General features: G+C 30.2%; 1 protein-coding gene across 2 annotated transcripts; it reads right to left on the reverse strand.

Annotated features, from left to right (window-relative positions):
* Positions 1-342: 342 nt before the first annotated feature.
* On the reverse strand, positions 343-24,175 carry LOC104880954 (uncharacterized). 2 transcript variants are annotated; one of them, XM_010659248.3, is made up of 12 exons: positions 22,906-24,175; positions 21,542-21,671; positions 21,349-21,465; positions 20,583-20,711; positions 20,406-20,488; positions 17,799-17,895; positions 11,265-11,313; positions 2,852-2,903; positions 2,179-2,253; positions 1,161-1,248; positions 905-1,021; positions 343-658 (listed from the first exon to the last, which is right to left on the reverse strand). In XM_010659248.3, the coding sequence occupies exons 1-12, from the start codon at positions 24,084-24,086 to the stop codon at positions 461-463; spliced, it is 2,316 nt and encodes a 771-aa protein (XP_010657550.2). In that variant the 5' UTR covers positions 24,087-24,175; the 3' UTR covers positions 343-460. The 2 variants fall into 2 exon arrangements, with proteins under 2 accessions (XP_010657550.2, XP_059597292.1); XM_059741309.1 differs by lacking the exons at positions 343-658; positions 1,161-1,248 and having other exon boundaries at positions 910-1,021.
* Between the last annotated feature and the right edge of the window lie 1,868 nt (positions 24,176-26,043).

Consider the following 26,043-nt stretch of genomic DNA (forward strand, 5'->3'; position numbering starts at 1 on the left):
AAATCAAATATCAAAAGTCAAAGTCAATGACAAATGGTTATGTGAAGAACTTCTTGGTTATGTAGAATTCTCTCATATTCAAGATTTCTTATAGTTTACTTTTTTAATCATATGGTTGTGAAGCTGGCATTTCTATAAATTGGTACAATAGTAGCTTCATCTTGACTATCAGAGTTTCTCTCATGTGGTGCTTGCTTTGATTTTTATGAAATCATTAAAATATCCATCATAAGGTTGTATAATCGACATTTATAAATCAATACCATAACAAAGAAGTTTATATAAGGAAACCTAAAAGTGTTTATATTTTATAAATTTAAATGAAATATAATTTCATCAATATCCACCCATCAAATATTTTTGGCTTTATATATATACATATAAAGTTTTTATCATGTTATCCTCATATAAAGGTTTAGCATGAAAACCTCACTGAAGATTTCAACCCTGTTGAAAAGATTTAATTGGAGTAGGACTTAGATTTGTGTTTGCATTTTGAAGCTGAAGTTGCAAGCATTTTGGTTTTACATGAATAAGAGATTTCAATCAGGAAGTTGTCATCACCAATAGGGGTAGGTTGTTTCCATCTTGTCCCATCAAAATTCATGTCAATATGCTTAGCTACCCCTTTGTGAAGCTCAAAGCGAATTTGGTGTGCCTGAATTGAGAAGTAAACAAAGAAGAGGAAGAAGAAAAAACAGAAGTTAGTCTATACTTGATATTTGAAGATGCATCTTATTAACATATTAGTTTCATCATCACTACCACTATTATATATTAAAACTAAAACTTTAAATACTTATTAATATTATAACATATAGTTGTAACAAAAATTATATGATCAATTTTAGACATGTTTTAGGCCTGGTTTGATTAAAAAAAAATATACATGCATAGAACTAACCTGTGCAAGACGAGTCCCATGGTCATTCAAAGGAAGAAAAATTTCCCCATGCCATGAATCTCTAAATCCAATTATCTCAAGAAGTTCATCATCTACAAAAGATGATGTAAAGTTTCTCTGCAAATTACAACCCCATTAGAATTGTCAATAAAACAATTAAATTAAGAAAGATAAAGTTAGCTTGAATGAAACTGAAAAAAAAAATGTTTCCATTATTCATTTCTTTTAATGTAAAACAACACTTTCAAAAGCTCACCTCTTTTTTTCTCCTAAAATTTGGCTTGCCCCAAGGGTCTAGTCCACCAGGGAAGCTAGGCATGTTAAGACAAACAATTGACCTTATGCTATAAATACGAAAAAAGTAATTAGAAATATTATTGATGTTCATTCAATTGAGAACTAAATGCTAACAATAGATCAATTACAAAAAGTGGAAGTCCGAAAAAATAACATTGCATGATATAATGTAATTAAATTTTGTATGGTCATGTCAAGGAGGATGACATTTTCAATGACCGTTCTTGTTAAATGAAAAAGATATAAAGCTGAAAATATATTTGTTATTCATGTTAAGGAGGCTATCTAGTATTGATGTATTGAAGAATTAGTAAATAACAAAAAACATTTGAAAATCATTTCATCATTTGCTTTTATTATTGAGCATGAAAAATAATCCACAAAGGGATCAACTTTGTTGTTTGGATTTTCTAAGGATGGTCACAATCCATTTTAGTTTTTGATTTAAAATTTTATTGATGAATTAAACAATTATAGGTCTTGCTTTTCTATAAATTACTTTGACCTTCCTTATCCTCACTCAACTTTAGTATTTTAGCTAATCTCTAATAATTGTTCCCAAATCTTCATTAAGCTTCACTATTTTATCTAATATTCATTAACATTTACTTATTCTTTGAACATTTTACATTCTTCAAATTCAAATTTTAAAGAAAACCAACTCTAGATGAAAGGTTTGACTAATGCCTATTCTTAAAAAAAATGCTAAACTCATTTCTTTTTCCTTGCAATATCCTTTTTCTATTTTCCAATATTGTAAGATGTTTCTTCATTTTCATGGTAGAAATAAGGCAGAGATTCATGGATACTCATCACATCTTCATTATTTATTCTAGATAATTTTTCAGTCTCATCATATATTTTAGAGGCATGTATGCATGTGACACCAATCCTAAGATGGGGTGACACAAAGATGGAAGTTACAATGTATGTCAACCTCATGACAAAAATGGTAGAAAATAATGTCATTAGTTTACCTTTGAGGTAAGTTTAATTTCTTCCATTGATGTTGGTGATCCTTGATTTTAACACTTATAGGTAGAGCAATGTTCCTGCATCAATGAAGTTATTCCTTTCATGCTTTTTTCAAATAATAAAAAATAATATTAATATAGTAAGTAAGGTCTACATTTTTAAATATAATTATGGGAAAAATATATGATCCATACCATAACCAATTAGAAATGCTTGAACACTCTTAATAAGTCACCTTATAGCTTAAACAAATTTATAGAAATCAATCGTACCCATTCATCTCAAGTTTTAGTTGAACTCACAAAATTCAAGGGTATTGTATTATATATTTATATCTTACTAATATTTATAGTGTTAGTCTATATTAATGATAAAATAATTGTTGGCAACACATACGATCATTGATTCACATGTTTTTAGTTCATTTTCCACTAACTTTAGAAGTTCAAGCTGTGGTATGGTCTTTATAGAAAATAAAAACGTTCTTACCTTTTACTATCATTCCATCCAAATTAATTAGCAAGTTAATAATGTATCACAAAGCATTCCAAATAGTAAACATCTACCCCTTGATTATTACACTAAATCGGAAAATTATTATAAAACATAGAGAATTAATTAAAAATAGTAATATAATAATATCACAATGATAGAAATTATGCCTAAAAAAGTTACCTTGGCCAAGATTTAAAGTGAGAAGCATCAAACAATTCTTGAGCATCCAACCCTAATGCAAATATAAGAAAGATATAATATCATATAGTTAAGGCATATGGTATAAACAATCATCTTATTCTTATTGTATGTGATCTAATGCACAAGGAACTAAATATCATTTGTACTCTCATTGTGCCCAAAAGTTAAAATATTCCTAAATTTATTTGGATAAAGGTAAGGGTGATAAATTATTACTTGAATATAAACACTCATCCCATGTAGAAGACTCAACATGAATTGTTCATCACTAAAATCATATTTTGCACTTGTTTAAAATTGAAAACCAAAGTATGTACTATAGATGATGAAATGTGATGACTTAACAATGAGAAAATTCAAGTAGAATAATCACATAAATTTGACCACCTATATAAAATGAACTATAAACATGCATAGCTAGCTTCTCAAGTGTAGTATGAAAAATTAGAACTACTTGCATTTTTAACCAAGACACCAACAAGTTGATTCTAATGTGAAAAAAATGAAAATAAAATTAAATCAAATTTTGACTTTTTCTAGATGAGTTCATAATTTATTAGTATATATATGTTTATTTCAATCATTCTAGATTAGATTTTGAGCAAGACAAACTTATTACCACAAAAATTTTAAAAAAAAAATTTAGTTGAAAAGCCCTTTCACCACAAAAAAAAAAAAAAAAAAAAAATCTCAAACAAAATATCTTACATGCTTCATGAGTGTTTTTATTTATAAAAGCTACCTTGGGATTAGGGGAAACCAAATAACTTTCTCTTCTAAGCTACTTAGTCTCTCTCAACATAAGTACCATATCCAAAATTGTCTTTATTAATAACTCCACCATTCTATTTCTACAAATGTACAAAATTCCCTTATAAATCATCATATTTAATAAGTAAGAGATTTTTCCTTAGAGTTGACTTCAAGTGTATGTATTTATACACACATATGTGCATATGTAATTTCTCATTATTCTTTATAATTAGTTGAGTTTTCCATTCACAATCAAGTATATGTCATCCATAGATCTCCTCCCATGTGCATATATAAATTGGCTAACCCCTTACAAGTATAAGCACTGTGTGAGCCAACTATACAACATATCGATAAACTTTCCTTAAAAGCCTCTAGTATGTTTGGTATCAATAGGGAAGTCATCACTATCTCTATATTAATTGAGGTATCAATAGCTATATGGTAGTACAACATTCTTATCTCTTTTTAAGGGGGTCGATGACATATTTCTTCATAGGGGACTTTAATCACAATGGAATATTTGCATCCATCTTGTTAGGATAAAGCCCTTAAAAATCATGACATGATATAATAATAAATAAATTTTATTATTATTTAAAGATGATTCTGGTCTCCTATTTGCTATCTTGTTTGTGCAGTAATCGTGTTAAACATTCAGGCCTAATATCACTTGCATTATATATGACTTGGGTACATTAGGAGTTGCATAGAAAATTCCAAGTCATGAATGGGCTACTTGCAAGTAGATGAGTGGTTCACAACTGTTTCATGGACTTAGGAAATTCATTTGAGGTTGTAAAACACCACCTACTAATTGGAAGGATGACTTGCCTTGGTCATTGGGATGAGGTTTCCCATAGTGATTGCACTAGTATGTATGGTTACACATTGGACATGACCTATGGTGAATAATGACAGTTTCAAGTAGTCATGACTTTACCAAGTTACTATGCTATATGAGTTCTCAACCTTGAGAGAATATTGAGTTAGTGTTAAGGCGCTTAATGGTTTTGACCTATGTGTGAGACCCTTAGGTGGATTAGGTTATTGTTGATCAAGAGCCCATTTGATAGTGATTCTAGGATACGTTTCTAACCTTTCTAACACTTGAATTTTTTATCATTCAAAGTATTAAAAAAGTTAAAAATGTTTCCTAAAATCACAACCAAACACACTCTAAGATAGATGACAACAAGTATTCTCAAGATAGACACCATGGTATCTTATAAGTTTGAGACAATGTATTCCCTTGGGTGATCCTAAAGGCATGTGAGCATGAAAATTATGGTCATAGTAGGTAGGTGGTTTTTTTATGTTACATCCATGTGATTTTGGGTGATTGATTTTATTTATCATCTATCCATGGGATTGATAAGCTCTCATTGAATAATTAATAAAAAATGACAAACTAAAAATTGGTAATAAAGTTTGAGCTTAGGATTAATTTAGGGACTACCTTTTCACACCATTATCTCCAAAAATAGTTTTATCATATTAAGACTACAAAATTCATTTTTCAAGTGGTATTAAAGTAAGTTGGTTTTAAAAATCAAGTTTTGAACAATTCTTACAGGTCTTGGTCTGTGAAGAGAGGGTACTTAAATTAATTGTCCTCCACTTTTTTTGTGAGCATAACTACCCTCACTAGAAAGCTAAAATGGAGTTCGTCTAGAAAATACTAGAAGAACTTGTATGGAACACAATTGAGTTTCGTTGTTACCCCAATAAAATATTGTAGTCCTTTTGAATTAAAACCCAAGTAAGAGGAGGATAAATTGGATAATAAAGAGAGTAAGGCGAATGTCAAAGCCTTTTATTATATTTTCAATGAGATTAGTCCTTGACACTTGCAAATGTGTTAAAGAGGCTTGTTATACCTTAGCAATAAGTCATAAGAACACTTCCATTATGAAGTTGTCTAAACTTTGAATGTTGACTGCTAAGTTTGAAAACATTAAGATGAAAGATGATGAGGCCTTCTTTGAGTTCTACATTGAACTCAATGATATTATTAATTTTGAGATCTTTGGGTCCAAATTGGTTAGGAAAATCTTGAGATCTCTCCCAAAGAGATTTAGACTTAAAGTTTCTACAGTAAAGCAAAGTAAATATATGACTTGATAAATGAATTTGCAACTTCTCTTTAAACCTATGAGATGACTCTACCATCCCCTAGGAGATCTAAAGGTGTAGCTTTTAAGGCCTCCTCAAAAGAAAAGAATGTTTATAATGATGAGAGTGAACATGTTCTCACTCAATAAAAAATTTCAACCTTTTTTAAAAAATTTAAATTTTTTTTATGAAAATACAAAATAAGAACACAAAAGATGGCTAAAAAAAGAAAGAAATCTTTCTATAAAAAAAAAAAAAAAAAAAAGGAGTTAGTAAAATTGTCTCAAGTTGAGTGTTTCAACTATAAGGGTAAATGACACTTTGATTTAGTTGCCCTACACCTAAAAAAACAAAAGAAAAAAGAAAACATTGCAAGTGACTTAAAGTGATTCTGAATTTAATGATAATGAGCCCATGGGATCAACTAAAAGTGAAGATAACGACAATCTTGTTGCTAGTGTCTCACTTCCCACATCCTCTAAAATTGATAGTCCCATGAATCAAGTGGTGAGGAAAAATTAGATTTTGATAACCTCCAAGAGGCATACAATACATTGTATTATGAGAAATATGAACTAAAGATTGAGAATATGAAATTATAGAAGATCTTGAATAAATGATCACTCTCATTGAACGTCTTGAATTTGAGAGAATTGATTTGAAAGAAAAATTAAATTCCTATGAATATAAAAAAGTTGACATGGATGGCAATATCAAGGAAGAAATAAGTGAACATCAAAATCTTCTTAGTAAAATTAAGTTCCTTGCATTTAAATTTCACATTGTTCTTGAAAATAATAAGTCGTTTATCTTAAATTGACATGGTTGGAAAAATAAATTAGGAAGTCAAAATAAAATCTTCCCCTCTAACTCTAAGATCTTAAATGAAATGACATAAAAACATTAGGGCTTTGGAGATAAAAGAGACCTAGGTTACATAACTAAGTCTAAAATTCCTATGAATGAAAGACTTCTTTTATGAAAGATAAAGAAAGTTACTCGTCTAGGGAATCAACCTCAAAGAAGACAAGGTTGCAATAGATCTAGACATGTTGGCAATAAGTGCTATGGTTGTTTCTTCAAAAACTTCTAAACACATGTCAATAGGCTAATGAGTGAGTCAAACTCCTTCAGCAATCAAATCTTGAATATTAAAAGGGAGAGTAAATCTCAATTTATGCCTGGGAAAGGTTAATATAGCATTAATCCTAAGACTAGATAAATTTGGATCAAGAAAGATGACTTAATTACTCCTCAAGGTTTAGGTCTAGTGAGTTCTAAGTCCATTTCTTCAAATTCTCTTACTATTTCATCCTCTAGGAAATCTTTGGGAGCTTCCTCTTAGTTATCATATTTTTTTTATAGCCTAGGGTTTAGTTTTAATGTTTCATCATTTATCCCTATAATATGCAATTTTAGGAGTTCTTAAGTCTTTTTGTCTTTTTTTATTTTATTTATTTTATTTTTAATTTCAAAATTTGTTTTTAGTTAGTTTTTATTGAGTCTAGGTGTAAGATTTAGGGGGAGCTTATCAATTTATGAGATTAGGACCTGATGCTTAGTTGAAGTAATTTTCTTTATGGAGTGTCTTATCCCTTAGATGCTCTTAGATTTGAGAACCTTAGGAAATCCATAGGGATTAGTATCCTAGATTAAGATTGTATCTCTTTTAGATTTTAGGCTTTTGAATTTAAGGGAGAAATTTTTTTAGGGTTCTAAGATCTAGACTCATATTCCTTAAAAGATCTAAAATACTTTGAGTTATTGTTTTCTTAAAACTTTTCGGCATTTCATGGAATTTAGGGCAGATGGACTTGAATTTATTATCTCCGTCCATGATTAGAAACATTATAATTGATCTAGAGAGTAAATATTTTTTTGAATACTTCATAATGTGATTTAAGTGGTTCCTAAAGTTTTAAAGTTATGAAAATCTATTTCTTCATAGTTTTCAGAAGGAATCAAACTAGGTTATTTCTTCAACTTAATTTATGGGTTCTTAGAGTGTTCATCATGTTTAATTCATTCATTTGTGATTTTAAAAATATTAAAATAATTTTGGGAGTGAAAAATCTACTTTTAGCAAATTCTAAATTTAGTTTCATTATTCTAAGCTTGAAAGCTATCACTTGCAAAAGTTGAAAAATCCTTAAAATTTATGGTAAAGGTGTAATGAATGTTTGTGATTAATGCTTATAACTTGTGGCCTTTACAGAAATTAGAAATTATTAAGAGCAGAGATTAAAATTTTGGGGAAATTCTAAAATCACATGATATGTATGTATATCTATGTGAAAGAAATTAAGTAATGTTAAATAAACATCTGACTAGATGAACTTTAAATTAAATGAGTTCTACTTTAGGGCTTTAAATTAAGTGGTTGAAATAGTAAGGAGAGATGAAATGAGAATTTCATGTGTTTAATAGTTCCATCTCTTGAAAATGAAAGTTTTAGTTTTTTCACTAATGTTTTATTTACTTTTTTAAATATAGATAATCTTTTGTCTTCTTGAAATCAAAATTGTTTTGATTCCGCTCATAGTTTATCATGCCTTTGTTGTCAAGATATATATATATATAGGGCTAATTTTCTAAAAAATTATAAATCTATGAGTATTAAGAAATTTCTTGGATAGAAAATTTTGATCCTTGTTAGTGTTTAGATATTCCAAAAGTGTTCAAAAGTTTTGAATCTTGATTTTTAGGAATTTAAGAAATTATTTAAACCTCCTCGTGAAAATAAGGAATTTTTGAGGACTTATTTTGAACTTCATTGTGATCAGAGGAGTGAGTACCCATGTTTTTCCTCTTCCTAACATGGATCTCTAAATTTCTTAATGTATTAGGTTGAGAGAAAGAGAGTATCTATATGTGTTAGCCTAAGGGTTCTCCTAATCGAGTTTTGATGATAACAAACCATGGTTAAGTGACTAATTTGTTTAATGGTTAAGAATCTCAGGCATAAACTCGAAAATTCATCAAATGACCAAATGGATACAAGATCAAGACGCTTGGAAGACTTGTGATCATAGGAAACTAATGTAAGATGAATGCATGAGTGCACTTAGGATTTTTATACGTTTCATGCAACTTAGAAAACTCGATTTATTCTTTAAAACTTCGATTTCATTAAAACCTGAGTTTTTAACTAATGTACCTTAGGAAAAATGTTTTATAATTGGCTTAATAATTCACCTAAAGACCTTGACTAAGTGTTTGAAAAGAAAGGAATTAAAAAAAATAGGTTTTCGGGGCCAAAAAGGCTCAATCGGTCAAGGTTATGGCCAACCGGCTCAACCGGTTGAGGAACTGGTTGACCGGTTGTGCTCGTCCGATCGAAGACCGGTCGAGGGAGGCCAAAAAGTTTCTCTCTCTCCCAGTAGCCTTCTTTTCCCGATTGAGGGGATTCTCTTACCGGTCAAGATCCGATTGATGTCCGGTCGAGGCAACGGTAACCTGTCATGCATTAAATGTTCCAACGGCTAGTGAACCGGTCAACCCCTAGCTCGACCAGATGAGGTTACCTTTTGCTGTTTTTGACTCCCAGGCTTAGAAACCTATAAATTGAGAGCTCCACTTCATTTATTGATAAGAGAACACTTGCATTCAATAGCCTACCTATCTGTTCTTGATAAAAAAAGCTCACATTTCTTTCATAGTACATTAAATCACCACTTGCATATCCTTTAGTGCACTCTTGTGTGTCATCTTAGCTTTGTCTTGTATTTGAGCTATCCTTAAGCTAGGTTGAGGGATCATTTCTTGTAAAAATCTGAGTGTCAAAGCCTTCAAGAGGTTTGAATTTTGAAGAGATTGTGTAAGAGCCCATTGGAGTCGGAATCCAAGTGTAAGAAGATTGGAAGCTTGGTTGAAGCTTCAAGTTAGTGGAACCCTCACTCGGTTAGGAGATTGAGGAGTGTGGACGTAGGCAAGGAAGTGCCAAACCACTATAAACCCGAATTTGATTTCTCTAAACTCTATCTCTTTATTTTGTTTATATTATGTTTGAATTTGTTGTGATTGAAAAGATTTTAAAAACCCAATTCACCCCCTCACCCCCCCTTTTGGGTGTTTTTCTTAACTAAGCATAGCCTTTGTTTTCTCAATATGTATTTTGGATTATCTTTTGTTACTTTGTTTACTCTCTGATTCATGTTAGGTTGTATATTGGATATTGCTCCAATTTACACAGGCATGTTATAGACCTTTCCTTGGTTATTTTCCTTATGTGCCTAATCATGCATTTTTTTTTTCTATTTTTCATTTTTGTGAAAAAAAAGGAGTAAAAGGTTGTAAAAATGTTATTTGAGTTCATTGATTGTATTTATGTATTTTTATTTATTCTATTTTTGGCCATTCTATGCTTTTTACTTGTATATTATTTAAGTATATAGATTATAAAGAGACATGCAAGCATAATAACTAGTTTAGATTAGAACTTGTTTTGGATTTAGTAAGGTTTTTATGAGACTATAGGGAGCCTCATTATAATTATTTATTTTGTCACAAAATTATTAAAGGAGGATATTATTGATGTATTAGTTTTATATTGACTAGTTTCTTCCATTTCTTATTAATTAAGATGCATTTATTCTTAGGTCTTAACAACTAAAAAAACTTTGAGCTACTATAGAATTGAGTTTAGGAAGGTAAAAAGTCATCAAATTCGAGGTAAGGATGCATTTTTGGTATGGTAAATTTTTTTGAATGGAAATTATATGCAAAAGTGTTGAAAAAGCAATTGAAAATAGCTTGAAACTTGTGAAATTGGAGAATGCACTAAGTAGAAGTTCAACAACATAAGAAGGGTGTTTAAACGCCTCTTCGTGTTCAAATAGTTTGTTATTTTTTGAAGTTTCAAATTTCATTTTGAATTCCAAAACCTTGATTTTTAAGATATATAAAAATTGGAAATTAACTCTTCATATCTTTTGAAGAAAAAAGTTAAGATAATCCAAAGAGAGAAATTGTCATCTACAAATCTTGAAACTCCATATCTCGACACTTTTCAATGCAATCTTGAAAGTACTCCTGATGTTAACAAAGGTCTAAGCTCTAATTGTTTCAACCATGATAAAGGCTTCAAATGATTCACTAAAAGTACAAAAGAGTACTACATTGAGAACGTGGAAGATAGAAAAAGGTGTTGTCCATCTAAGATCCTAAGGAATGTATTTATTCGACTAAGTAAATCTATATACCATATTTTCATATTTAGTGGATTATCTACGGTCAAGGCAACACTCATGGTGTTTTACACCAATTAAGTTGCTATGCTGAGCCAGAGTGGGCTCAATAGTTAAACCTATGTTTTCGAGCACATGTGTAGTGGGGTAATAAAGTTTGAACTTAGGATTAATTCATGGACTACCTACCCTCTCCCTCTCCTGTCCCTCTTTTGGTAGTTTTATCATATCAAGACTATTAAATTTCTTTCAACTTATGTTTCCTAACAACATTTATATTATAATGAATTGCACAATATTTATGAAAAGAAAAAGTACAAGAAAATTAAACCCATTACCTATTATAAGATAGTTCCAAAATCTTCCACAAAGATCTTTGTCACCTCCCTGGTAAAATATCATCATAAGAAGTACAAATTAATAAGTTAAGCGATCTTATCCACTTCAAGTATTAATTCAAATAATGACATATTTATTAATAAATGATTATTCTAAATTTAAGATTGCTTTAGAAGAAATTAAAGCTTATGGATGTTTAAGGAGAGTTACTCACTTAGCAAAGTTAAATGATTATAGGTTGGAGTCCCACTAGGAAAAAAGAGAAAGGAAAAGAAAATTTACCAATAAAAGAAAATTCTACCATGAAGCTAGTAAAGAAAATGTGAACTACACATTTTTAACTTATATGATATAGATCACAATCTCTCTCCCATATACATAACTTGCAATATCTAGACTTATTTGGCGAAAAAAGGTGGAGCAAGTTTAAACCCTCACAACTAATATGATATATTTTATAGTAAAGGTACCATAGCAAATAAAAAAGAGTATAAAAATGTTTTCACCCATTGAAATATGTGTTTCATCTATTAAAATAAAATTTTCTTAATCTTAAAAGTAGTATTTTAGAAAAGTTCATAAAATCTTATCAATTGTTGAGGTAAGCTAAATATGGTAGAATGGAAAATATTAGATAGTTTTGTCGTGCATTGGAGTGTAGCAAAGAAGAACCTTGGTAGAAGTAACTTGGTTAGGTCACACCTAATTATTGGCATGACAATATGGTCTCTAAAGAATTTCTATATATTGATTAACTATGTTAGCATTTCATTATTGCTAACTAAGGTTTTATTTTGTGTACCTTATAGATTCTAAGATCTATCTCCACACTTAATTGGGCCACTTCTCTAAAGTTGTAATATTCTAATGTAGTTTTGTTATGCTCTACAACGTTTTCCCAATCTACTTTATGTAGGAATTTCCATGTCAATAACCCTAAATCCTAATAAGTTAATATTTGGGCAAACTTAAATGATAGTAGAATTGATTCCTCTAAAAGTATGCATGAACAACTACATTAAAGTCATAGTGAGTACTAGAGTTTGAAGTATATAAATCAATTCATACAAGAGGGATTTTATATTTTAGAGGCGTTATTGATGTGGTGACATATGATAAAAAAATCACCAATTGATCGACAATTAATCTAAACTTTAAAAAAAAAAAAAAAAAACTGAAAAAAGTGGCAAAATTCATTAGTCGAAAATAAAATTGTGAAATTGTTTGCATTGCCACAGAGAGTCGATATTTCATCTAAAATTTTGGCAATAAATGACAATTTAATCCTTACTCAAGAAACGTGTGAGGCCATTAAGGATGCATAGGAGAGAATGGAAACCTCTTCAAAAAAAGTTAGAAATTCCTTACATACATGGTAATTCAAATCTCTTACTAACTAATTTAAAATTGTACATAAAGGGGTTTTAAGGAAAAAAGTTCTAACTAATTTATAATTATACAAGAGGAGTCCTAAAAGGAGAAAAACTCCTAACTAATTTATAGTTGTACAAGAAGAGTCCTAAAATGAGAAAAATCCTAAATTATAGGACCTAAACTTCAAACACATGTCTATAATTTGGTATTAGCTAATCTTTAGTTACAACATCTATAATTTGGTCACATGTCTCAATATATGGAGTCCAAATAAAACCACTATCTAGCTTATTTCTTTATGAAATGTCAATCTCCTTCCATATGTTTTATTTGATCATACTGTACCAAATTATGAGTGATGTTGAATGCAGACTTATTATCACAGTAGAATCTCATAGGGTATCTCTACTTGATTTTAGGATCATTTAAAATAATCTTAAGCCATAACAATTCACAAATTCCATGAGTCATTACTCGAAACTCCACCTTGACACTTGATTTTGTAACCACTAGTTTTTTTTTACTTTTCTAAGTAACAAGATATCCCCAAGAAAAGTATAGTACTCTAAGGTTGATCTTCTATTTAAAATTAATCCAACATAATTTGGATTAGTGTAGGCTTTCAAGCATAACTCCATAGCTTGTTTGAATAACAACCTTTTACCAAAAATTCCTTAACGTGGTATATGATCCGATAGATTGCTTGAAGATGAGTGTCTTTGGGATTGTGCATAAACTAAAAATGCTCACAACATATGCAACTTTTGGTCTAGTATGTGCTAATTAAATAAGTCTGCACATTTGTCATTAGTGCATGCCATGATTTACAATCCCATCCTCCAAGGCCTCTACTAATTTATGGTTTGGTTCTATGGGGTTGTCCACTAGCTTACATCCAAGTTTCTTGGTTTTTTTTTTTAAGAATATCAATCACATATTTCTTTTATGAAACAAAGATACCCTTCTTGGAATGAGCCACATTGATTCTCAGGAAATACTTCAATCTAACAAGTTCTTTAATCTCAAATTCTCTAGTTAAATACTGTCGAAGAGCTTCCCTTTCTCTAGGATCATTACCAATCATAATAATATCATCCATAGATACGAAGAAAGTTATCAGTCCCTTTGAAGTCCAATGCTTAATAAACAAAGTATGGTCACCTTGACTTTGTATTTCATTGCCAACATCACGTTAGAAAATCTCATAAATCATGTTCTTAGAGATTGTTTTAATTCATATGAGGTTTTCTTTAATTTTCAAGCATTAGTTCTACCAAGAGTTTTGTAAAATCCTGGAGAAATTTCCATATAGATCTCTTCTTCTAAGTCCTCATGCAAAAATGCATTTTTGTTTTACATCAAATTTTTGTAAGCTCCAACTAAGATTAGTCACCAATGATAATAACACCCTTACGATATTCATAATAGCTATGAAAGAAAAGGTTGCTTGGTAATCAACCCCTTAGGTTTGTGTTAGCCTTTCGCTACTAACCTAGACTTATATCTTTTTAGTTATACTTGATTCTATATACTCATTTACACCCAAATGGTTTCTTCCTCTTAGACATCTCTATTATTTCCCATGTTCTATTTTTCTGTAAGGCCTCTATCTTACCCACATGACTTGTCTCTAATTCTCATTATTAAGTGCCTCAAAAAGGTTTTGTGGAGTGGTTTTGCTGTACAAATGAGTGAGGATTTTTGTGGGATTGGGAGAAGTTATTAAATGACATAAATAATGATAGAAAATGTTCCTAATCGGAATGGGTAAATCAAGATCATTGTCAACATTTGAAGTACTAGGAGAGATAAAACTATTGTCTAGCCTTGGTTTAGACTCTTGACTATGTGTGGGTTTAATGGTGGTTATTTTTCTCCTTAAGTAAACTTGCAATGGTTTTATAACAATAGTTTCTAGACTAGTGTTAGCAGAATGATTCCAATTCATTGTTGTTTGAAAATTGGTTTAAATCGAGCTTTGTGGTATTAAGAGAAGAGTAGGTCATGTGGTCTATGTCTTCTAAGTTAATGACCCAAGAGCCAATGAAGAACAAATCTAAGGCCCTTAAAAGTATGACAAATAGAAAACTTACTTGTTTGTGTCAAAGAACACATACTTGATTGTTTATTCAAAGTACCAAAAAATATCTTAACCTTTCTATCTCTTCTTTGTTTAGTTTTCTAAATTCTTCATTGTTGAAACTATGTTTTTCTCGAGGGCTTTCTTCACAATTTGCCATAATTTCTTGATTATGTTTCTTCCATGCTCTATTTCCCACATTCCAATTCAAGTTTTAAGGTTTTCCATTAAGTTTCCAACATTTCTCTTTGGTGTGTTGGGGCTTCTAGTAGTAAGTACACCAAAGTCCTTCACGATTGAGATTTTTTACCAACTCATTAGAAGGTCTAGTTTCTCTAACAAGATTTGGGTTGAATTTGTGTGGCTTTGTAGAACCATGAATAAAAGACAGTTTGAGCATCACACTTCTCTTATTTTCTTTAGCACGAATGATGGAGATGATTTCATTCATGGATGGAGGCTCCTCTTTTCCCAAAACTTAGACTTGCCCTTGGTCAAACTCCACATTGAGCCTAACAAGAAATTCAAAAATTCATTCTCTTTCTATAATATTTTTTTTGCACTATTGCATCTTCACTACATTTAATTTTGAATGTTATGGTAGTAGTCAATTTTCTATCACAAATTCTTCATAATATTGGCAAATTTAATTACAAATCTGGTTCCTTGTTTTATAGTTGAAATGTTCACCTTGATTTAAAAAATTTGAGTACAATCTCAAACCTTTGAATAGGTTTGTCGAATGACTTTGTAAACCTCCCTAGTTGTTGTAAAAAACATGTTTCACTAATTTTAAGGGACACTGAATTCCATAACCAAGACATGATATGGAATCCTCTTCATTCCAGCTCTAAAAGTTTAGATATCCAAGCTTTAGTCCTATGCCAATCAAATGACTCAGTTTTCCTTACCAACTAAGACTATTGAAGATATTTCTTTTCAATAAGGTGCTAAGCAGCTTGGAAGTTCTATAGTTCCCTCATGGTTTGGCTTAGTAGTGCTTTTAATGTTGCCCTAATAGAACTGATAGCGGGAGTATGGTCCAATATTTCAAACATAATAGTAGTGATAAATGGAGATGAAACAACTAAAAAAGAAATCAACAATGAAACCCGAGGAATCAAAACACCACAAAAAAACTTAAAATAAGGATAGGTGGCACTCAAAGTTTTTGCCAAGCACACCAATAAACTAGAATAAGCTCTGATACCATGTGAAATTCTAAATTATTCTTATCATGAAAATCAAGATATATATATATATATATATATATATATATAACCAACTTCAATGTGTATTATTATTATCTATTTTACCATTTTTGAGTTTTTTTTTCATATTTATGTAATTTTCATAAATTTTTGTCTTTTTTTTTCCAAATTTTTGTTCAATATTTTTTATATTTCCTAATATTTTCGTAAAATTTAAAAATTGAGATTTTCATAATTTCTGATATTTTAATCCTTGATCATGATGTTGTAATTTTATTTAGTTACCATCTATAGAAACCATAAGTTATAATTTCTTTAATAGATTAAAATACAAGGAAATTTTATTTAAAATGTGATCAAAATCAATTTTTTAAAATGGATATCATGAAGAAAAATTATATATGAAACAAATCATGGCTTATAACGTAAAAGGAAACAAAAATAAAGTTTTGAATTGTAAAAAAAGCTTTGTATGGCTTAAAGTAGTAAGGGTCAAGAGTATGGAATAGTATTTGATAGATATTTTCAAGATAATATTGTTACTAAATATCCTCATGACCATGTGCTCTACACAAAGAGAATAAAAATATAAAATACTTGATTTTTATCAAAATTTATCCAAGCACAGAAGCGAGAGATAGAGGAAAACATCCAAAGCAAGATTACATCAAAAGGAGGACTACATTAATCTAAACTAAAACATGAAGAAATCTAAACCCTAGAAATATATCAAAGAGGCCTTCCGAATGAGAAGACCAACCCCTCTACAATTGCAAAATGGGATATTTATACCATTCCAAGGTTGTCCTAACGTAGAGACATGTTGAGGCATCTTAAGCCCAAAGATCTAAAGGCTAGGAGAAAAATGCTAAAAAAGTGTGTCCAAGCATAAACAATTTTTTTTAACAAAGAGGACACCACCTTTAGGAAGCATGGCTCGTAGGACCAATTATGGCACCCAAAGTGGCAATAAGCAATGGGGAGGTTGCAATTTTGTGCACCATGGGTCATTGGCCCAAAATGGAAAACGGCTTTGTGCATTCTTTCCTCTATTTCATGTACTTGTACTCTTCTCACTCCATTTTTATGCTTTGACTAAGCTCCTTTACATGCACTTACTCACTCAAAATAGTTGCAAGCCATTAAAAAATAGAGAAAAAATGTAAGAAAGTTGAGCATATGCAAGGTAGCACAAAATTGAGTGATTGGAGAGTACAATTGATGCAAATATCAGACATAATTTGATTTCTACTTTGTTGTCCCTACAATATTTGACATCAATCAATGTGTTTGTTAGGTAATTTGACAAAATTTTAATAAAAGAGCTTAACATGCTATAAGAAAAACCAATTAAGATCCACATGGACCATAAATTAGCATCTACATTGGTAAAAATATATGATATTCTATGATCAAAACAAAAACATTGACAAAAAGATATCATTTTCTTAAAAAAAATGCATAATGAAGAAGTGGAATTGAAGTACCTTGGTGCTCATGATTAAATTTTTGACATATTCATAAAAGTATGAATATTTAGTAAGTCCATTGTGCTAATTGATTTTTATATTAGCTATATCTATTTATATATATTAAACTTTTTAATGTTACTTTAACTCCATTGATTGATGGTCCAAGCATATTTTTGCTTGGCTTTTTACTTTGATTATAGTTACAAATTTTATGCTATAAGTTAATAAATTTACTAGAAAAGATTGATACAACTACAAAAATGATCATGATCCCAAAGCATATGCATCGTAGAAAACTAAAACATTAATTATTTGTGCAAAAGAAAAGTTCTCAATTCGCAAGCAACATATTTATTCTTTTGTAAATTTAAAAAATGCTATATGACAAAACATTACCATGTGCAATAAGTTGTCTTCGGAAACATGTCGAACATGAAGAGTATTCGGTATCTCAAGACAATTTGGAATTGATGTCCTCACTACAAAATTCCAACTGGAATAAATTCAACTATATTAGCAATAAGTAACATACAATAAAATCATTTAAATTTGGCCCTTGGAAACTTCCAACAAGAATTAGAACAAGAATGTGAATTCTTAATTACCATAAAACAAAGTACTCAAACTAATCAAATACCAATTATTTAAGAATGTGTAATAATGGTAATCTTCTATTATGAAATGTATACCTTAGTCGGTGGTGGAATGTAACTCAAATTTCTAATTAATATATACTCATTTCTATGAAGAATATTATATAGAAGATTTCCTATGTTGATATGTTATTATAATATATATATATATAGATAGATAGAATAAGGAAAATTACTAGGAATGTCTTTATAAATATTCTAGGTCATATGGGGGAAAAAGTAATAGGATGAAATGGGTTTGTCTACATGCTAGATAGAGATATGAGGAATAATAAGAAAACACCTAGTGAAATGAAGGTTCAAGATTCCACATCTATATATATATATATATATAGAATAAGGAAAATTACTAGGAATGTCTTTATAAATATTCTAGGTCATATGGGGGAAAAAGTAATAGGATGAAATGGGTTTGCCTACATGCTAGATAGAGATATGAGGATAATAAGAAAACACCTAGTGAAATCAAGGTTCAAGATTCAAGATGTGGATATAAAGAACAAAGAAATATAAGATTTTTTAGGGCTTAATATTGGTATATATTTTTCTACCTTTTGTAATATTTCCTATAATATAGTAGAATGATTTCTCTTATTAGTAGATATAGGCATGGCTTTTAAACTATGTTAAAACCTTGTATTCCGTTGTGTGTTGTTTATTTTATCTTTGTATTCTAGCACTAATATATTAGCATTAAAGCTTTCACTAGTATGACAAATTGGTATCAAAGCTCAAATTGAGAATTCTAGAAGAGACAAAGGGAACAACACACATAAGTAGAGTATAGAAAGAATTATAGTTGAAAGTAGAGTCAATTGTTCTCTCATCAAAATGTGATACAAGAAATGTGGTTTCGTTATCCAAGATAACCATAGCTTCTCTTGTACACTTATTACATCCTAAAAGGTAGCAATGATGAAGTGTTTAAATGATTTAAGTACATAGCACATGATGGGATTATGGCACATGACAAGATTGTGATGCACAAAGGTAACAATGATATTTTAGGAGTGTGGTGCACAACGGAAGTTATGACAGGGAGTAAGGATTTGATTCACACATGTTTATTAAAGTGTGTATCAAAGAGAGATAAAAGATAAACTTGATAGAATTTGATCAAGATGATAAAGAGTTCAGATCGATTTCCTTTAAGATGGTTCTAGTTAGTACTAGATCAGTGTTTGAGTTAATTAAAAGAAAGCCAATATGCTTTGTACGTTGCATTAAGTGAAAAAAAAAACTGGAAAATTAGCCCACTCTTCACATGATTTTAATGCTCTTTAGTCAAGAAATTTCTAGACAGATCCACAATTTCATATTAATGCAAAAGCATTCATAATGTATTAAACTATAAATTTTAGTAACTTTTAGTGAAGTAATCTATCTAAACAAGAGAGTATTATTTAATATAAAAAAAATCAAAAGAGAGTACTATTTAATATAAAAAAAATTTTGAAACCTATCTCATTAAAAAGACTTCCACAAAAGTTCCCACTAGAAAGAACATTTCAGTCCCAAAATCTTGTACTTCAAAATGTTTTGGAGTTTTATAAGTGCAATAGAGAACACTATAGAGCACTTCAAGAATCAAAAAGAGCTTTTGGGTAGCCCAAAAGTTGCACCAAAATGGTGCTCAAATTTGAAGGATGCTTAATATGGAATTATTTAGTCAGAAACAAACGATTATATATAAATGAAGCAGATTGCCTAAGGTTTTGTTCAATAAGAAGTATTAATTATTTTATTGACTTTAAAAGGTTTATTTGATCCTAACTTGCAATTAATTAGGACTTGAAATTAAGTTACAAGCTAAACTTCCATTTCTAGCTAATAATTCAATAGACTAACAGATTAATTGTGGCTCAAGTGCAAAGAACTATAATTTTCCAAGCTTAGAACCAACTAAAATTAGGTTAATGTAGCAGATATCTAACCACATGAATGAGGAGATAGATAGATGTTATTGAAGATCAAGCAACTGGGCCGTCAAGGTTTAAATAGTAATCCCTTTAGGCCAGCATATGGAGCATGTCACCAACCAAAATGGAAGGAATTAAGAAGGCAGATTTTTTTACATAATAGTAACCCATGGAAGGCTTTTTTTAATCTTTTTTTTTCTTTTCTGAGACCATGAGTGGTGGATTAAGAAAAATTGAATCATAATTAGGGGAATAGATTGGTTCTATCCCATAATATAAATTTGAATATGTACCAAATGCTCAGCCAAGGGAGTAATGCTATTTGTTAATTGTTGATCACATTGAAGCTCAAAGGTACAGAACTATAGTGAGGAAATTGGTAAGGCTTATATATATTATGCATTCTGTTAGTAACATTCAAACTTTATTACCTGTCTATCAATATCTCTTCAGCATCCCTTAATTTAGGAAGGTAAAATGCAGGCCTAGAATCTGTATCAGAAAGTTGATTTCCCTGTCAAGTAGTTAACTTATGCGTTATCTCTTTATGTAATATAAATAGGATGAAGGTAGCAACTTATATGAAAAGATGATAATTATTGTATTACCCATCCAAGAGAAATTGAAATGTTAACTTGTGTTCCCAAAGGCATCAAACCAATTGGCGGTGTCGGATGGAGTTCCATATCACAAACTGCTCGTAAAACCCGATTTGTTGTAGCATCACCACCAAAAACCTGGTGAAGCATATATATATATAGTAATTATGATAAATAAAAGAAAAAAGATTTTAATATAATAATTAATGAATTTGTTTAATATTTTATTAGAATAAATAATTATTCAATTAGAGAGAATTCTCCATTTTTAATTTCACTCGTGTCATATTCACTTATATCACTTATGTCATTTTAATTATATCTCTATTTTTATAATTATTGACAAACTCGAATAATGATGATTCATACAAAAATTAATTTTCTAAGCTAATTAATAATTATTATTTTTTGTAATTTTTAAAATTAACATAAGCAACTTTATATTTTAAGTGGATTAAAAATTTGAATATAAGATAATTTAAGTAATTAAGAGTGATTTATGATTTTAGTTTTCTGTGAATATTTGAAATAATTAATAAGGTATGGGTCGGATGAGATAAAATTATGTTTGAGTTTGAGCTTAACAATTTGTTTTATTTTTTTCCTACTATTACTAGAGTTTGAATGACGCGCCGTTAGAATTCTTAAGAGCCGAAGCCCAAATTGGGGCCAATTGAGTCACAATTCCCAGGTGCGTTTTGAGGGTACAAAGGAAGCCTTATAATTGAAATTTGAGACAAGATTAAATCTTAAAGATCACAACTACTCAACTTACCAATATCCTCACTCTGTCTACAACCTCAGAATCACTTATCTGCGGAGTTCTTCCTTTCAAAAACTCTTGAATGTCATGTAATGGCATGTGAGGAACAACCTCTGAAATGTCAGAAAGCTGAAAAGTAAAGTTATTCAAAGCAGCACTAAAACAAATCCTCTGAATCAATCTTGAGGGTGCTTTAAAATCTAACCAATTCTGTTGCGAAAATGCTACGAAGAGATAGGAGCAAATCGTTCCCCTGATTGGCATCGTCTTTGGGGTTGATCATTACATAATATACTAGTTTGCCACCTGGTGCTAACTCAAGTATGTCATCCCAACTGCCGCAGTTAATACACGTTTAGTATATGAAAATAGGAATTGGAATAGACATGAAGGTGTTATGGTTGAATGAGGGTTTTAAACATCTTTTAATCCCCAGGATCATTAGAGAAACATAAGAATCCCTCACTTATGTTAAGGATTATCAAAAATTCTTATAATATAACTAAAACAATCTAACATCTTTTAAATTTATTAATCTTTTAAAAAGAAAACCATGATAGACACGTGAATGGCAAAAAAATAGAATAAAAATAATACTAATATAAAATAAGGACTTAATTAGTCATATATATATTATGCTATCTAAATTAAAAATCAGTTATTTTTCCTTAAAATTATCTTTGTTTATTTTATTTAAATTAAAAACAAAACATTTTTTCTCATGATTAAGTTTTCTTTTTCTTAATTTTATTTCACTACAAATAAAAAGAAAATAAAAAAATTAATAAATATTATTTATCAATCAAAATTTATTCTATTTAACTTTATTTCTCTACCTTTTCTAATTACTTCTTTTGTAAACCCATACACTAGAAGTCATCTTCAAGAATAATAATGTTCATAATTAACTAAAAATATATGTCGTCATTGTGAATGCCAATGAAGGAAAATTCTATATTTTAATATAAATAATTGGATTTTAACATTCAATATAAGTCATTGATTAAAAAAAAAAAAAACTGGTTAAGGAAAGTGCCAATCTCCTTCTTAGCTTACTCGTTCATATCCTCTTACTCCATTTTCTACATGAAAAAATTCAAAAATACTTGCCCACAATCTTATAAATTTTTTCCTATTTAAATTTTATAGTCTCCATAAAATCTGAACAAAAGTTAAAAAATAATATATATATATATAAAACCCACAGGCTTCAATAAATTCTCAAAAATCAAAGAACAAACTCCATTAATGAGATAATTGCATCATTACACATAATTTAACCCATTCCTATAATACTTTATTTGGTAATTGATTGCTTATTTATATATAAAATCTCGAGTATTAATCAATACATTATACTATAAACAAGTTCTTATTTAAATCTCAAAAAATCTTAAATAGATATTTTGATTATAATAGGTAAATATATCTATACCAACAATGTGATTAGTATATGAAAAATGTGAAAATATGAAAATAGCAACCTACTTAAAAATCATGTGACCATCATAAAAAATATTAAATTAGAAAGGTGGTATATAAAATCAAGCTGAAAGCATAGAAACTTACTCCCCTCCTAAGGTTCGGTTCCGCATAATAGTGTTGAACGTTGTTGCAGCTAACGGGAGACCATGAGAATGGTATATCATTTCATCCTCCATTTTCACCACAATGGGATGCTTCCGAGGAAGAAAACTTACAATCCACGTAATGAGGCCCCAAATAACCTGATTGGAAAAGGGCTGCATACGATATAAATTATTGGGCCCAACCATCCTCTTAGCCACACCATGGAGTCTGGTTGTAATGATGATGACTCTACTCTGATTTGATTTGTTACACCACTGGAGTCTCTCCTTTAACCTGAAGTACCAGTCCAGCTTGATATCCCAAATTCCATCAAACACTAATAAATAACTCTTACTCCACAATGCTTTGCAGAGGGCCTCCAATAGCTCCTCCTCCTCCACCTCCACACTATCTCTTTGCCCACCATCACACTGCTTCAGCATAGCCTTGAGAATCTTCTTAAAATCTATTTCTCCTTTCTGTATCGCTTGTAAGTTGATCCAAATTCCCACAATCCCCACACGACTTTGGTTGAAAACTCTTCGGGCCACAAGGGTCTTACCGCAACCCCCAATCCCCACAATTCCAATTTCCTTACTAAATCCTTCTTCATCCAATTCACTTGTACCCAGAACCAATTTTTCTATATTTTTTACTTGGTCTGTAAAGTAATAGGAATAATAAGGGTCTATCGTTGGTCCATCAAATGATAAAGAGCCAGAAGAAGAAGAAGTTGTGGCTACATCCGTGACGGCAGAAAGGGAAGTCTGCTCTGGTACTACTGGGTGGTGTGTAGCAACACGCAACTTTTTCTTGATGTGAATCAGCTTCCTTTTTGTTTTGCACAGAAACCACAGCTCAGGCAGAGAGTAGTGGCCTTGCCTTTGCCCTTGCCCTTGCTCTTGCCCTTGCCCTTGCCCTTGCCCTTGTGAGGAATCCTTGTTGATTTTCATTTTGCGCTTCTCCAGGAAGAGGATGCAGTCGGTCAATGCAATGCTGAGGTCGTAAAGACAATCCTTCATTCCTGTCGACGGCGTGAGGCTTTTAGTTTCCAGAAGCTCTCGAATTTGTAGAAAATAAGAATGGAGGGGGATGTCATGAGGTGGAGGGTGTTCCTCCTCTGCTTCTTCCAATTCATCCATGAATTTGTTCTTAAAAAACTGAAGAATATCTGCTGACATTTTGGCTGTAAAAACCTAATCTCCCAACTCTCACAATTAATATTTGCTTACATCGGCATAAGGCTTTTCTTGTACAAATGAAGAGAATTTCGTGTGGTATAAGGAAACGGACAAGAATCCAAAGTAGGGCATTTAAAGAAAGAAAGAAAAAGAAAAAGGAAGGAAAGGAAACGGACAAGAATCCAAAGTAGGGCATTTAAAGAAAGAAAGAAAAAGAAAAAGGAAGGAAATTAAAGCGAAAGAAAGAGGTTTATGCCGATGCTTACTTGTTTGACACTCCAAACTACATCGAATTCTCATTGGTGATGATTCTCGGAATTTATTTCCATTTTAATTGTTTTTTTTCATAATTTATGTCAATTCTAATTGAAAATAGTATATATATATATATATATATATATATATATATATATATATATATACACACACAAAATTATAAAAAATATAAAATGTAAATTATTTTATTGGTATTTCAATTTAAAAATAAAAAATAAAAAATTTAACAAAATGTAAGTGAAAATATTTTGTCCAATATTTCTATAAAATATAAATAAAAATAGTATTATGGGTGCAATCCTATGTTTCTCACTTTATTGTATTCCTTACAAATGAATTTTTATTTATTAATCTTTCAAATTTATTGTGACCCACCAAAATATACCAAAAATAGTATTTATATATCAATTAAGATTTTTTGTTTTTTTAGCTAAACGTGACAAAAAAATTAAAATACTATTTAACTCACCTATCAACCGTAGTTTGAAAAATGAAAAACATATCAAAGTTGAGTGGAGGATATCAAAGAGGAAGGTTTGAGAATGGAGTGATGAATAAGAAATTTGAAGAATTTTGTGGTGATCAGTACATTCCAAAGTTGAAGATTTAATTGTTAAAATAAGAAAATTTATTTATTAAATCATATTATTTTTTTAATATTTAAGGAAATCATTGTTTTAACTTATTGTAGACCCTAAAATTTGTCCCAATTTTAAATCCCGATTACATGTGTTATTTTAGATCCACTCATCCTTTAATTTTTAATTTTTAATTTATTTTATTTTATTATTTATTTTATCTTTTTTATTTTATTTTTACTTATTATTTTTATTTGTTATTATTATTATTATTATTATATTATATTTTTATATTTTTATTTATTATTTTATTTTATTTTTTATTTTTCTCTCTCCTCTCTCTTCCTTTTTTTTCCTCCACCTACTCTCATCCACCCATTCTTCTCTTTCCACTTCCCTTTGGCCGGCTACCTCACCTTTTTTTTCCCCCCAAAATTTTCCCCCCTTTTCTTCTCCATTCATATTTCTTCTCTCACTCCCACACCGCGGGCCCCCCATCCTTCTCCCCCCTCCCTCATTCCTCATTTTTCTCCCTTTTTGCTGCTACTTTTTCTGGAGATAGAAAGAGCCGACCTATTTTATTTATTTATTTATTTATTTCTTCCTCCATTCCTCTTTTCGTTCCCACGGCCAGCTCCTATTTTTCCCCCCTTCCCCCTCCATTCTCCATTTTTTTCTTTTCTTATTTTTTTTAGTTTTTCTCCTCCCATTTTCCCGAGAAGGGCCGACCCCCCATTTTTCTCTTTCTTTTTTTCTTCATCCCCTAATTCCCAGCCGACCCATCTTCCTATCTCCTCTTCCATTTTTTTTTTTATTTTTCATTTTTCAACCCCTTCCTAATTCCCATACGACCCCAAAATTTTTTCCTTTTCCATTTCTTTTTTTTATTATTATTTATTTCCCATGTATTATTATTATTATTATTATTCTTACTATTTTTTTGATTTGATGTTAATAATAATTATTGTTGAAATTGCGTTTGTGTATTTATGTTTGATTGTAGGTCTTATGTTTGGGCTTTGTTAATTAATATGAAATTTGGGTTAATTTATTATTGATAGATTAATTTGAAATTGATTAATTTGGGTTTGTGGGATTAATTT

The sequence above is a fragment of the Vitis vinifera genome, chromosome 12 (assembly GCF_030704535.1).
Source record: "Vitis vinifera cultivar Pinot Noir 40024 chromosome 12, ASM3070453v1".
NCBI lineage: Eukaryota > Viridiplantae > Streptophyta > Magnoliopsida > Vitales > Vitaceae > Vitis > Vitis vinifera.

Bases quoted from the DNA above. Each gene is read 5' to 3' on its own strand.
- LOC104880954 (XM_010659248.3), bottom strand. From the start codon at position 24,086: ATGTCAGCAGATATTCTTCAGTTTTTTAAGAACAAATTCATGGATGAA. The intron at 20,712-21,348 runs GTAAGTTGAGTA...ATGCTTCACCAG, and splicing joins TAGACAGAGTGAGGATATTG to GTTTTTGGTGGTGATGCTAC. The intron at 11,314-17,798 runs GTAATGTTTTGT...ATATTTTACCAG, and splicing joins AAGACAACTTATTGCACATG to GGAGGTGACAAAGATCTTTG.